The sequence below is a fragment of the Terrapene carolina genome, unplaced genomic scaffold (genome assembly GCF_002925995.2).
Source record: "Terrapene carolina triunguis isolate 2854851 unplaced genomic scaffold, T_m_triunguis-2.0 Scaffold50727, whole genome shotgun sequence".
In the NCBI taxonomy this organism is placed as follows: domain Eukaryota; kingdom Metazoa; phylum Chordata; order Testudines; family Emydidae; genus Terrapene; species Terrapene triunguis.
The window spans coordinates 1-15,107 of NW_020715078.1; the positions used below are offsets into that span (position 1 = coordinate 1).

The 15,107-nt window shown below is 44.2% G+C and overlaps 1 protein-coding gene across 1 annotated transcript; it reads left to right on the plus strand.

The window, feature by feature from the left end:
- Nucleotides 1–884: 884 nt before the first annotated feature.
- LOC113405768 (coagulation factor V-like) lies at nucleotides 885–14,990 on the plus strand (the record flags this gene model as incomplete). The annotated part of the gene is made up of 8 exons (XM_026647020.2): nucleotides 885–1,092; nucleotides 3,176–3,349; nucleotides 6,048–6,164; nucleotides 6,662–6,733; nucleotides 8,379–8,473; nucleotides 10,921–11,076; nucleotides 12,280–12,424; nucleotides 14,781–14,990. Coding segments are annotated over 8 exons (1,167 nt in total), but the record flags the coding sequence as incomplete, so codon positions are not given.
- Nucleotides 14,991–15,107: the final 117 nt, after the last annotated feature.

A 15,107-nucleotide genomic window follows, 5' to 3' on the forward strand; every position in this document is an offset into this window, starting at 1 on the left:
AGAATGCAAGGCTGAGTATAGTCATGGATCAAATACTGGTTAAAAGAGTTAACAAACAGTAGGATTAAATGGTCAGTTTTCATGATGGCAAAAGGCTAACAGCAAGGGGTCACCAGGTTCTGTATTAGCTCCAGTGTTGTTCAATACATTTTTTTAATGACCTGGAAAGAGGGGGAGGTGACTAGTGAGGTAGCAATATCAATTGATGACAAATAATTTAGGTTAGCCAAGTCCAGAGAAGACTGTGAGGAACTTCAAAGGGACTTAACCAAGCTAGTTGAATGGGCAACATGATGGTAGATTAAATTCAGTATTGATGTATAGAAAATAAGGCATACTGGACGGAAAATGTTAAACTACTTGCACCTTATGTGGTTCTAAATTAACCATATCAACTCAGGAACGGTACCTGAGCATCACTGCAGACAGATCAATGAAAACCTCTGCTCAATGTGCAGCTGCAGTTGAAAAAGCAAACAAAATGTTATGATGCATACGGAATAGGATGGGGAACAATACAGGAACGATTATAATGCCATTATATAATCAGTGGTACAGCCTCCTCTGGATACTGTATGTGTGGAACTGGCCACCCATCTCAAAAAGGATATTGCAGAACTAGACAGGGATCACAGACTGGCAGCATAAGTTTAGGATTATTTAAAAAACATGAAAAAAATCTGGCACTGGCCATTGTTGGAGACAGGATGCTGAACTGGACGGGCCTCGTGTCTGATCCAGTCTGGCAATTCCTGTGCACCAATGTTAACACTTGTAAGGGAAAATCCTCAAATGAAAGCCCCTGTGAATATGCAAATTGTTATTAATGATGTATTTTGGGAAACCCTAACTTTTACTTGTAATTTGTATTTATTGCTTTCCAGGAGAAAGATATTCACTCAGGCTTGATTGGTCCAATCTTGATTTGTCAAAAGGGAACCCTCAGTACAAGTAACAGGCCAGTAGATACCCGAGAGTTTGTCCTGCTTTTTATGGTCTTTGATGAAGAGAAAAGCTGGTACTTCGATAAGCATTCCAAAAGGACTTACAGTGAGAAGACCTCAGAAGTGCAAAAATACCATAAATTCCATGGTACTAATGTTTCCCTTTGTCGGTTATTCATGTTGGGAGGGAAGAGGAAGGAGTTAAAAAGACCTCAACCCAGCTTCTCTTGGTTCACTTGCAACTTTGCACGCACACATCATTTGCATGCACCTTTTTTTTTTTTTTTTTTTTTCCCCCACTATTCCTTGTGCATATAAAAATAGAATATGCATATAGACTAGAGCTGGTTGGAAAATGTTGACAAAAACAGAAAAAATGTTTTTGTTAAAATTTTCCACAGAAAATTTTGACTTTTTTCAGGTTTTGAACAGGAAGTTTTCAGTTGTGGGCTGAAAACCATAATCTCCCTGGTTCTTCAGGATTTTCAACACAAGTTGAAGTTTTCCATGGAAAACAGAACCTTTTCTGGGTGAATTTCATTTAAAAAAAAATCAATTTTCCATCAAAAAGCAGTTTCAAGAGAATTTTCAGGCAGGCCGCTCCATCTGTGCGGTGTGTGTGTGTGTGTGTGTGTGTGTGTGTGTGTGGAGGGGGGGGTTGTTTGTTTGTTTGGCAGGAGAGCTGGTAGAAAATTTCAACTGAAACAGTGTTCAATTGAATTGAAAATGCTGATCTGATTACACCAAAATTTTTTGCAAAATTGCATCAGTTTTAATTAATTTCCCACAAAAATGCATTTTTGTGTTTCATAAAAATTGTGAAATTCCCCATGAAACAGAACATCCTGGTTTCAGCCAGCTCTAATTGGCACAGATGGGAGTTTGTGCATAGGGGGTGGATTTTCAGACGTGCTTGGCACCCACAACAGAATCTGGCTTTTCAGAAGAGTCCAGTTCCCACCTAGGTACCAAAAGAAGTGGCCAATTATTCCAAAGAGCTCAGAACTCAGCAGCTCCCCCCATTCACAACAATGAGAGCTGTTGGGTGATGCACAGTTTTGAAAATCTGATCACTTCATTTAGGTGCCTAAATGGGAGACCTCTTTTGGAAACTTGGACGGTTAGTACTACTATTCATGTGAATAAATGATTGTATGCAAAAATGGAAGCCACGTTTTTAAAATGTGGTCCTTAAAGTCAGGCATAAGTCAGATCTTTTGACATTAATAGAGTGTGTCTCATTATATTCAAGCCCCCTGTACTCTACAGCAAGCAGTGCTTAAATCCCGTGGCCTGGTCTCTGAATTCTCTGGCATTCAGGTGCAGCAGGCTGTGAATTCTGTGGCACTTCCATTTAAATTTGAAAAATGGAGTTTTTCTGAATTTAATATGATAATGAATATTGCCATCAACACAGGAACCTCTGTTAGTTTATTTTAATATTAATCCCCCAACCGAGGAGATGAGAGGCAGTTTGGGATTGGAATAAGCACATTTGCTGGATGTTTCCAATAAAATAAGTAGTGAAATAGTTAACAAAGTTGACATTTAAATCGTCACCTTTACATTTCAGAATCAATGCACTATTCAGATGAAGTGGATAGGTCACACCTCTCAGAGCTATTGCTTTAGGCTGTTTGCAGTCTCAGGCAGACATTTGGGTATTGCTTAACACTTGATTAATATTTTTGAGACTTTTTTTTCCCCACGGCCAGTAGGGACCCTGGGGGATTTTCCCTTGAAATTTTAGAGTTGCAACACCCACTTGATGATGACTCTTTAAGAGGAATCAACTTAATTTAGGCCCCCTAATATAGGGTTTATGGGGTTAGTTTGGCTCACAAACCTAATATGAATCAAGCTGGCCTCATGTTCGACTCGTTCAAACAGATAAATTTCAACACTATCTACTTTTAACTGTTCAAGAGTTTCTGGGGCTTTTGTTCATTTTGTTTCTACCGGGAAGGTAGAAAGCATTCTCTCTTATTTGAATGACCATCAATTACACTTGCAATGACACTTAATTTATTAACTGAGAAGGTCATTATTATATGTTGACACTAGAGATTGGCATGGACCAGGACACCAGATCTGAAACTCTATAGGCTTTGGGGACATTTGGATCTAGATCCAATCTGTATCCTCTGGTCCAATTCTAGTTGACATCTTTATTGCCGCTCAGCTGGAGTGTGTTTGTAGTTTTTTATCCCTTGTAATATTTTTCTTTTCAGCCATTAATGGGATCATATATCACTTGCAAGGACTGAGGATGTATAAAGATGAACTGGTCCGATGGCACTTGTTGAATATGGGCGGGTCAAAAGATATTCACGTGGTTCACTTTCATGGTCAGACCTTCACAGAAGTCCCTGGGCATCAGCTTGGTGTTTATCCTCTCCTTCCAGGTACATATCAGCTCAGTGTCTTGCCATTTATACTCCTAATTATGAGGCTAAACCCTACACTTGGTAATGTTGAGGTGACTCTACTAAAATTCAGTGTCATTAGATCAGCAGAAGCAGAAATTGGCTTGGGCCCATTAAAATAGTGATGATCAAGTCTTGTGTTGCAAGGTACTAGCTGTTCATTTCCTGTGAGGTCGGAAAGGACTTCCCCAACCCCAGCATCATCTACCTCCGGGTTCTCAAACTGGGAGTCGGGACCCCTCAGGGGGTTGCGAGGTTATTACATGGGAGGTCGCAAGCTGTCAGTCTCCACCTCAAACCCCGCTTTGCCTCCTGCATCCATAATAATGTTATAAATTAAAACACTTCTTAATATTTTTAGGGGGGGGGTGGTCTCCCTCAGAGGCTTGCTGTGTGAAAGGGTCACCAATACAAAAGTTTGAGAACTACAGATCTACCTCATTGAGTTGGGGAGGTGGGACTGGAGAGGAGGCCGCCCTCCTCTGAAATATAAGTTACTGGGCAAGGTTGGAGATGGGATATGGAGTGCATGGACTGATGTCCTGATCAGGCACAGCAGGTTTGTATAGGGGAGATAGAGCTGGTAGGCCGTGTTGTCTGGGGTCTGTTCCCAGCTATGCCACTGACCTGCTGTGTGAACATGGGCAAGTCCCTTCCCTGCTCTGTCCCTCAGTTTCCCCCATTTGCAAAATGAGGACAATAATGCTGATTTCCCTTTGTAAAGTGCTTGGAGACTTGTGGCTAGAGAGCTTAGTATTCACACTGAAAAGAAAGACTCCATGAATAACTAGTTAATAATCGCAATAGAGCTCTTTTTTTTGTTGCCATTAAAATGCTTTTCATACAGTCCCATAAGACATTCCCATAACCAAACTAGGGAACTTACTATAAGGTGGGCGCACAACAGGTTGAAAGACGGTACTCAAAGAGTAGTTATCGATGGTTCGCTGTCAAACTGGGAGGGCTTATCCAGTGGGGTCCATCCGGGGTCAGTACTGGGTCCAGAACTAGTCAATATTTTCATTAATGACATGGATAATGGAGTGCTTGTAAAATGTGCAGGTGGTACCAAGGTGGGAGGGGTGCAGGACAGGATTAGAATTCAAAACAACCTTAACAAATTGGAGAATTGGTTTGAAATCAATAAGATGAAATTCAATAAGGACAAGTGCAAAGTACTTCACTTAGGAAGGAAAAATCAAATGCACAGCTACAAAATGGGGAATAACTGGCTAGGTGGTAGTACTGCTGAAAAGGATCTTCTGGGTTATAGTAGATCACAAATTTAAAACGAGTCAACAATGTGATGCAGTTGTGAGAAAGGCTTAAAATCATTCTGGGGTCTATTGACAAGAGTGTGGTATGTAAGGCTTGGGAAGTAATTGTCCTCTACTCAGCACTGGTGAGACCTCAGCTGGAGTACTATGTCCAACTCTGGGCACCATAGGTGCAGACTCTGTGGGTGCTCCAGGGCATGGAGAAAAATTAGCAGGTGCTTAGCACCCACCTGCAGCTAAGCTCCACTCCCAGCTGGCCCCTGTTGATCAACTCCTACCCCTCCCTCCCAGTACCTCCTGCACACTGCTGAACAGCTGTTCCGCGGCGTGCAGGAGGCGCTGGGAGGGGGAGGAGTGGGAAAGGGGCGAGCTCGGGGGAGGGGTTGGAAAGAGGCAGGGGTGGAGTGAGGGTGGGAAGAGGCAGGGTGGGGGTGGAGGTGGGGCCTGGGGCTGAGTGGGGGTTGAGCACCCCCAGGGAAAATTAGAAGCTGGCACCTGTGCTGGGCACACACTTTAGGAAAGATGTGGACAAAATGGAGACCAACAAAAATGATAAAAGGGTTAGCAAACCTGATCTATGAAGAATGGTTAAATAAATTGGACATGTTTCGTCTTGAGACGAGAAACCTGAGCGGGTGACCTGCTAACAGTCTTCCAATATGTTAAGAGCTGTTATAAAGAGGACGGTGACCAATTGTTCTCCATTGAAGGGGCTACAAGAAGTAATGGGCCTAATCTGCAGCAAGGGAGATTTAGGATAGACATTAGGAAGAACTTTCTAACTCTAAGGGTAGTTGAGCTCTGATATAGGCTTCCAAGGGAGGTTGTGGAATCCCCATCACTGGAGGTTTTTAAGAACATGTCGGGGATGGTGGGAGCAGCATAAAGCTGTGACTCGTGGAGAATTCCCCTCTAGTGCATGGTCTGTTGTGGCTCCTTTACAACCCTTACACACTGCCAGAGCCATGGCTGGAGCAGGGACCAGCATCAGCCCCTCAGAGTTACTGTTACCACAGCATGAATCCGTGTAAAAGGTTAGGTCATTCACTACATGACCACACAGCGCATACTGCGTATGCAGTATTCTACAAAATATGTGCATGCATCCAAGGTTATGTGAAAAGGTAAATTTTAAAGCAGTGAAGCTTGGATTCAGATCTGAACTTTTGATTCCCGCATGTCTCTAATTAGAAGCTGTTTCTTAAAAGGAGAATGATGTTTGTATCTGCTACGCTTTCCAATAGGTGCAGGATATTGGACTCTCACTTTGTCAAGCCACCAGAAATGGGCAGGATCGATAGGCCTTGGTTTATCCAGCCTCACTGTTCTGTGTCAGCCAATCTCCTGCTAACGTTTCAATAGATTAGCTGTGATTTGTTTTTCTCCTCTCTCTTTTAAAGGCTCATTTCGAACTATTGAAATGACACCACCAAAAGCTGGCATGTGGCTTTTAGACACCGAAGTGGGGGAATATCAGCAAGCTGGAATGCAGGCCTCCTTTATCATTGTAGAAAAAGGTACTGAATCGAATCATGATCATTCTAATATACAGGAGTCTAGTTACAAAGTTCTCTCCCCCTTTCAGGGCATGGGACAGTAATGGCGGAATAGAATCTGAATTGAGGAAACGGCTATATTATAAAGGGGGAGCTCATGGAGTGATTATAGTAAATTGAATTTTAAAAGAAGTGTTGTATAGCATTCAAAGCACTAACTTTACATTCTTTGATTCTCTAAAACCACCTATGAATTCTTAATTGAGGGAATTGAATGCAGAGATGATTTTGATCCTGCGCGCATACAGAGCGCGCGCTCTCTCTCTCTCTCTTTTTTTTTTTTTTTTTTTAAACGTTGATGAAGTCCCAAATGTGCCCTATTGGGAGTTGGTACGAAGGGTGATCTCATCAGAAAGGCCCAGCCAGCTCCTCAAACATGACTCTGAATGACCCTCTTTTTCCTGATAAGTTATGGAATGCAGCTCATCAGTCATCAACCACTTTTGTGTTCTCTCTAGAGTGCAAGTTACCAATGGGCCTAATGAATGGACTTATACTTGATTCACAGATCAGTGCTTCTCATCACAAAAGTGAGTTTAAACACATGGTAGAAGAACATTTTATTATTTGAGAAGATCAGACATGGTCTTCAGTAATATGACTTGGCACCAGGCAGTGCAATTGTAGATTTTTCTCTGCCTCTCTGTTTCATGCATGCTACTGTCTTATGGCATCATTTCAGTAATTAACAGGCGGTCAGACTTCAAAAATCTGTTGGTTCTGCAGGCCCAGAGTCGGAGCAGGACTGAGCAGCCCAAGGCCATGTGTACACTGCAGAGGTTGGCTGACATAGCTATGCTGACAGAAGGAGTTCTGATGGGATAGCTACACTGCCTCCCTGAACAGCATTAGCTATACCTACAGAAGACTGGGGGGGGAGGAGGTTGCCAGCATAACTGTGTCAGCTAGGAGATGTGATTCCCCCTTCCGCCCCCCACCCCAATCAACAGAACTATGCTGACAAAACTTAAGTGTGTAGACCAGGCCAATATCACTGTAGTCTTCTGACAGTGAGGTAGGCTTTTCTGCTCCTCCTGATCTATGTGCTGGCTAATGTACAGGACAAGGTTGTCAGGAGACCTGGGTTCTATTCCTGTCTCTGCCACTGGCCTGATGAGTGGCCTTGGACAAGTCACTACTCCCCCCAATGCCTCAGTTTCTCCAGCTGTAAAATGGCATTGAGGATGCATTGCTATTTTTAAGGGGAATGAGAGGTAGAAGTGCAGTGTATGAATATTATAAGGGAGTAAAATGCTGCAAAATGACATTCCAAGCAATGTTGGGGTCTTTTTTCTCTCACTTATTCCCATCCCAAAGGTGAGCTTTTGATGGGGAGTTTGGTAACATTCCATATACCCATGGATGGATACTCTTTTCAGATGCTATTTCCTCCCTGAGATAATAAAGAAATGGCTTATTTTGGTGACTTCAAACTTCCTGTGGATTTAGCTCTCTCTGAGGGACAGATGCCTCTGAAGGCATTTGCTTTAGAAGTAATCAAGTCACACACATTTGAAAATTATCTATCAGACAAGAGAAACAATTCATTTTTAACAGTGCCCTTCACGAGGGGTTGCCTTCTACAGTGGATGTTGAACGTGGTTTGACTCTGCCTCCACCGCTAGCTCTGGCTGCTGCATGTTGTAACTTGACTCCAACCCCTAATGCTGACGAAGCCAAAGGAAGTAGTAGGTTCAGTAAAAGGGTGCCAGGGGAGGCAGTGTTGCCTAGTGGTTAGAGCACAGGACTGGGGCTCAGGAGACCTGGGTTTTATTTTTAGTTCTGCCACTGGTCTGCTGGGTGACATTGGGGAAATTACTTCACTGTTCTGTACCTCCATTTTCCTCATCTATAAAATGGAGATAACGATACTGATCCCTTTTATAAAGTGCTTTGAGATCTGCTGATGAAAAGTGTTAGGTAAGCGCTAGGTATATTATTTCTAAAGCCACTTTTCTGACTATAATCATGTTTTCAAAGATCAGTCAATTTTTATTTCATAACGTCCAATGTCTCTAAAGCTTTTGTCAGCTTTACAGCTTATCAGGTATTTGTATTGGAGTCTCTTTCTTCAGGACAACCAAAAAAGAACTGAAATATGCACGCTGAGAAGCCAGTGGCTTTCTGGTTTTCCTTGATTTTTACCATATATCCTTCTTCCTTTTTTCCACCTAGACTATTGGGAGCCTAAATTAGCTAGATTAAACAACGCTGGAAAATATAATGCTTGGAGCACTGACATGGAGCAAAGTGAAATTCCATGGATCCAGGTATGGTTGGACTAATACATACTTGCTCACTGTGACGTCCAGACCGGTTAGTTGATGCCTGCAGCTACACCACCACACACATGCTGGGTTTATTTGGGGTCTCGTGTGTTAAACAAGGTCAAACTATAACTAGACCTTCCCAAAGAGGCTGCCAAGGAAAACTCAGGGGTTGCAGGAAGTGGTACTGATGATTCAGTAGGTCGCACGCTCCTCTTCAAGTGAATGCTGAGCCACTGCCGCAGTATTGTGTCAGGGTCGTGGCCTGTTGTCGGGGGCAATTGTGGGGAAGTTTGCCCTGCCGCTGCCTAGGGTATAATCATACTGTAAATAAACAGCCTGTCCTTTTGCTGTCCCCGTCTCTCAATGTGTATATGTATTCACCCCTTGCTGTGTGACCAGCTAATCCTGCAGTCTAGTCATGGGTTGGACATCTGCTTTCTACTTCACTACACAAACTTTTACAAGAGGTTAAGGGTCGTTAATGCATTACAAGTTGTTTTGTACTTTAAGCTCTTCCTGTTCAGCTTCTGGTGGCTTTCCAGATACCCCAGAACAAGTGGCCAGGTTCTTGGAGAAGCTCAGCGACCTGTTAAGCCCCTAAAGACTTGGCCAGATGTTCAAGAGTGGAGACTTCTGGGTGCGGAGTACTTCTGAGTATCCGGTCACTTCATTTCGGTGCCTAACCGGCGGCGGTAGCTGAGCTGTTTTGAAAATCAGGCCCCCACTGAGTATTTCCTTAGAACTGGCTGTAGCACTAGAAGATTTTGCAGAAATTGCCTGTTTGTTGTTGTATCTGCTCTCTGTAGCTTGACAGACAGTATGTCCTGCATGTCACTGCAGCTCATGCTCTTAAATGGGACATGTGTGATCCCTAGGCAGCTGCTTTACCAGGTGTGGCAGATGAGAGCCTCCCAGACTCCTTGCTCAGCCAGTCAGAGCTGTGCTAAGCCTATCTCCTCTAAAATCGCCTCTTCGCTCATCTTACTGGATCAAAGAGAAACTTTCTATAAGCAGCTGCAGGTTATTATGGATGTTCAATTAAAACTGCTGCTAAGGAGGAACGTAACAGCTCACAAGATAGATAACAAGATGTGCTGGCTGTCTCTGCGATGTCGCTTGTCTGAATCCAGCCTGGTTTTGCTGGAGCCAGAAAATCACAGCAGAGACCTGTGTATAATGAGTTGATGATCTCAGTCCACATCACAAACCCATCCCTTCTCCCACCAAAACTGGTGCTAACTGGCCCCCTTGCTGGGAGTCTCAGAAGAGGGACCAAGGACTGGATGGGCCATGGAGACCGAACACCCCTGTGAGCCCTGGGGATGGCACCTGCGGCTCAGGGAGGAGGCCTGTTGGTGGGCTAGCGTGGGGGAAGCTTGCACTGTCACTGCACATGTTGGCTGGATAAATAGAAGATTCACTCTCCCCCGAGCTATCAGCCCAACACCTTTCCTCTCCTCTTTCTTCCCCCCAACACGTTTGAAGTGATTATAGTCAACATCATTTATTTATTAAAAATATACAAAAACAGTCTAGCAGCTGTGAAGGAGTTAATGGCTCTCATATGACTTGCTCAGTAGAAACCACGGTTTGTGGTTACAGATGCCTTCCAAATCCCCCTGAAATCCATGAAAAGAATTGCTTTTCTTTTGTAAGGGCAGAAAACTTGGAAAGAGAAATAATCCGTTTGTGCTTGATGAAGTGGGGCTGAAAACTCCCTTTAAAATAATTGCGGGGGGGGGAGGGGTTCTTCTGATCAGCTGCAGAAAGAGCATCTTTCTTCTCCTGCAGCAGCTTCAATAGTAAACAACATCACTGACCTTTTCACTGTCTGCATCAGAAGGCCTAAGGGGGAGGAAGGGTCCTCTGGTGAAGGCACTCACTCCCGGGAATCGGGACACCTTGGCTCTGCTACACAATCACCGTGTGACCTGGTGCAAAAACTTTCAAATGTTGCCTGGTTTTTGTTGTTGGTTTTTGGAGGGTGCTTCTGTGCCCAGCTTGAGACACCAGGTTCTAATTTTTCAGTGGTACTGAGCACTCATGGCCCCTGGTGGCTTCAGCTGGAGTTGTGGGGGCTCAACATCCCCAAAAAACAAGCCCTGGTTATCTCTGGCTGGACGCTCAAAACCAGAGGCTGCTTTGGAAATGTAGGCCTTACCCATTCTGTGCCTCGCTCTCCCCGTCTGTACAGTGGAGATAGCAACACTCCCCTGCTTCGCCCAGAGACGCTGCGAGGATGGATTCATTAATGTTTGTCAGGTGCCCAGATACTGTGGTGATGGACTCTTGCACCAGCTTAGACACCCCGTTACCCATCTTGAGCATGGAAGTGCCATTCTGAGTGCCTAAATGCAGGCCTGGGCCCCACTCCCTAGCTGCCAGAGGATGAAATTGGGTTCACGGTTCAGCTTTTCTTACAGTTTGTGTATCTTGCTGTTCTACAGGTGGACCTGCAAAGGCAAGTTCTGATCACAGGGATACAGACGCAGGGAGCCAAGCAGTTGATGAAGTCCTTGTATGTCAAAGAGTTCTTTATGACTTACAGCAAGGACAAACGGAAGTGGATCACCTTCATAGGAAACAGCACTGGGGGACAGAAGGTCTGCCTGCTCGTTAATCACCACAGCCTCCCTGGCTTTACGCAGCTGTAAGCGGGTGGGATGGCTCAGCAGAAAGTACCACACAGGCAGCCACCAGGGGCTTTTCTCCAGGAATAAGGGGTCAGATTTTTAAAGGTATTTAGGCGCATGAAGGTGCAGATTGGAAAATCCCACTAATTCCAAAGGACCTAAGTGCCTAAAGGGGTTTTTGAAAACCGCACTAGATGCCTATCTGCATCGTGAGGCACCTAGATCCCTTTACTAGTCTGGCCTGGTGTGTATAACACAGCAGAATACCGGATCGTAATAAGAGATAAGGAATCTCCCCAGCCTGGGCTTCAACCCAGCCCCGTAACCCTGGTTGTGCAGCCCCACTTCTGCACAGGCCTCTGTCCCCACTTCTGTCTCACGGCCCTTCCCCTGAGCACATGTGCAAGGAGAGTGGGACGCTGGGCTGAACTCATGCCCCTGTTCAGTGCAGCCCAGCCCTGGCACCCTTTCACAATAGTACTGCTAATATTAGCAGTAGCTACCTAACGCATGTGCAACCCAAGTGTCCATATAGCACCTTCTGGGGTCTCCTGTCTATGCCCAAACTCCCCTTCCCTGCCAGCTGGAGTTCAACTCTGAGGCCTGGTTTCCACCTAAAAATTAAATTGACCTAGCTACATTGCTCAGGGCTCTGAAAAATATCACACCCTGTGCAATGTAGTTAGCTCAGCCTACGCCTCACTGTAGATGCAGAATTCTTCCATCGACCTCTTGGAGAGGAGAATTAACTACACTGATGGAAAACCCCTTCCAGCGACAAAGGAAGGGTGAACACTATGGCACTACAGCGGTACAGCCCCAGCACGCTGCACCTGTAGCTGCAGTAGTGTAGCCATACCCACAGTGTCATGGTGTTTGTATGATAGGTGTTAATGCATGTTAGGTCTCCACTGGTCTTAGTTGTCTGTCTATTAATATCCTAATAAGGGTCTTTACTGCGCCTAACACACTGGGTCCTGGTTTAGCCTCTGGATGCTATAGTACGGCAAAGATAAGGATGATGTGTTTTTAGGTTTTGCTATAATGTGAGTAGCCCCATTGAAATTGCATAAGTAAAGACTTAATCACATGACATAGGGTTTGCAGGACCAAGCTTGTAATTAATATCATTATCTTTTCTGAAATCTTAATTGCATTTTTCTGTTTTACTAGTTGTTTGAAGGTAATTCAGATGCCCATGGGATAAAAGACAACCATATTGATCCACCTATCATTGCTAGGTATATTAGGGTTTATCCATCTGACTCGTACAACAGGCCTACTCTTCGCATGGAACTCCTGGGCTGCGAAGTCGAAGGTGAGCAATGAGAATTCACTGGTACTTGTTTCCCCTCTATCCCTTAGAAAAATACGCTCAACCTTTTTTTCTATGGGCCAAGATTTAAGAACATAAGAATGGCCCTACTTGGTCAGACCAATTGCCGGGATCACCTCTGGAGCCCTTTTTAAAAATTGGCCTCACATTAACTATCCTCCAGTCATCTGGTACAGAAGCTGATTGAAATGATAGGATACTAACCACAGTTAGTAGTTCTGCAATTTCACATTTGAGTTCCTTCAGAACTCTTGGGTGAATACCGTCTGGTCCTGGTGACTTATTGCTGTTTAATTTATCAATTTGTTCCAAAACCACCTCTAATGATACCTCAATCTGGGACGGTTCCTCAGATCTGTCACCTACAAAGGACGAGTCAGGTTTGGGAATCTCCCTCACATCCTCAGCCGTGAAGAGCGATGCAAATAATTCATTTAGTTTCTCCGCAATGGCCTTATCATCCTTGAGTGCTCCTTTAGCACCTCGATCGTCCAGTGACCCCACTGGTTGTTTAGCAGGCTTCCTGTTTCTGATGTAATTAAAAAAAAAATTGCTATTACTTTTTGAGTCTTTAGCTAACTGTTCCTCAAATTCTTTTTTGGCATTCCTAATTGTATTTTTACACTTTATTTGACAGTATTTATGCTCCTTTCTATTTTCCTCACTAGGATTTAACTTCCACTTTTTAAAGGATGCCTTTTTGCCTCTCACTGCTTCTTTTACTTTGTTTAGCCATGGTGGCTCTTTTTTGGTTCTCTTATTATGTTTTTTTAATTTGGGGTATACATTTAAGTTGACCCTCTATTATGGAGTCTTTAAAAAGTTTCCATGCAGCTTGCAGGGATTTTACTTTTGGTGCTGTACCTTTTAATTTCTTTTTAATGAACCTCCTCATTTTTGTGTAGTTCCCCTTTCTGAAATTAAATGCTACAGTGTTGGGTCACTGTGGTGTTTTTCCTGCCACAGGAATGTTAAATTTAATTATATTATAGTCACTATTACCAAGCGGTCCAGCTATATTCACCTCTTGGACCAGATCCTGTGCTCCACTTAGGACTAAATCAAGAATTGCCTCTCCTCTGGTGGGTTCCAGGACCAGCTACTCCAAGAAGCAGTCATTTAAGGTCTCAAGCTAGGTTATCTCTGCATCCCATCCTGAAGTGACATGTACCCAGTCAATATGGGGATAATTGAAATCCCCCATTATTATTTTCAACATGAGACACCTCAAAGGGGCCTGATTTTCAGACACAGTTCTGCCCACCCTCTGAAAATTGGGTTTCTCAAGTTGGGCATCCAAAAATCACAAGATGCTTCTGAAATCCGTGGCCTTAATGAATTTAGGGTGCGATTTTTAAAAACATCTAGGTACCCAACTCCCATTCAAAGCCATTGGAAGTTAGGGGTCTTTTCCCGTTCAGTGCTTTTGAAAAGCCCACTCTTCGTACTGGTGTTTGTATTTGGATTGACAGTTCTGGCTTTTCTCTGTTTATCCACAGAACAGGCAAGACATGGTCAGTGGCAGTGCCAGCTTTCTGCACGCTGCCTTATGTATGAGCCTTAACACAGACCTGGGGAAACTTCCTCTGGGAGTGGGAGCAGAGTTTAGTCTTCATGTCTCATTCAGTTATAGGCCTCTCTGACAAGAACAACAAAGAGGCCATTAGCGTGCTGACAGTCAGCACTACCTGAAGTGGTGATGTGAGCTCATGGCCAACAGGAACAGGACTGAGTCCGTAAATCTCATTTCACACAAGCCATTGCACAGTCATCGCATGAGTGACTTGCAGTTACGCCTGCCCTGGGCTGGATTCAAACCTGCAACCTAGAAATGAGAGGCTGTGGATCCCCTTTCCCCAGTTCCCTTGTTCTTATATTGCCATTCAAATAAACTAATACAGAGTGGGACTTTCAAAAGCGCTCAGAATTGGTCTAACTCTGGGTGCTTTTGAGAGTCTCACCCATAATAGGCAGACGCACAAACCTTTTATTTCACAGATCTGCTGGACTTAGTTTTAATGATGACTGGGCAAAGAGAGCTCCACACCCTGACTGCAAATGTATTCTCTTCTGCCACTCCCTGAGCAGTTAGAATGTAGATAGCACTTCACAACTTCAAAGTGCTTTACACATTTTAACAAATGAATGCTCACAACAACCCTGCATTACCCCCTCTTTAAAGATGGGGAAACTGAGGCACAAGGGAGGTTACAATGACTTGAGCAAGGCCACACAGCAAGTCAGTGGCAGAGACGGGCGTTCCTAGCCTGTTGCTTATTCTTCTAGTCCACTGCTGTTCAAGAGATGAAATGGAGACCTACTGCTATTCTCTTAACAGGTTGCTCTCTGCCACTGGGAATGGAAAATGGGGAGATCAAGAATGCTCAGATTACAGCTTCTTCCTATAAGAAATCCTGGTATAACTCATGGGAGCCTTCCCTCGCGCGTCTCAATCAGCAAGGGAGGATAAATGCCTGGCAAGCGAAGGTAAGAAGCAAACAAAAGAAAAAACTGCTAAGTCAAAGCTGCTGCCATTAGCAAATGTGCTGCTGCTCCGGTGTGTGTCTGTGCCTGCTCCGTGTGCCCCCTCTGTGCTGGTTTGTTCTCCAATCCTCCAGTGAAAAGCCTGCTTAGTTCCCTTCCAGGGGGAGGTTTGTGACATGCT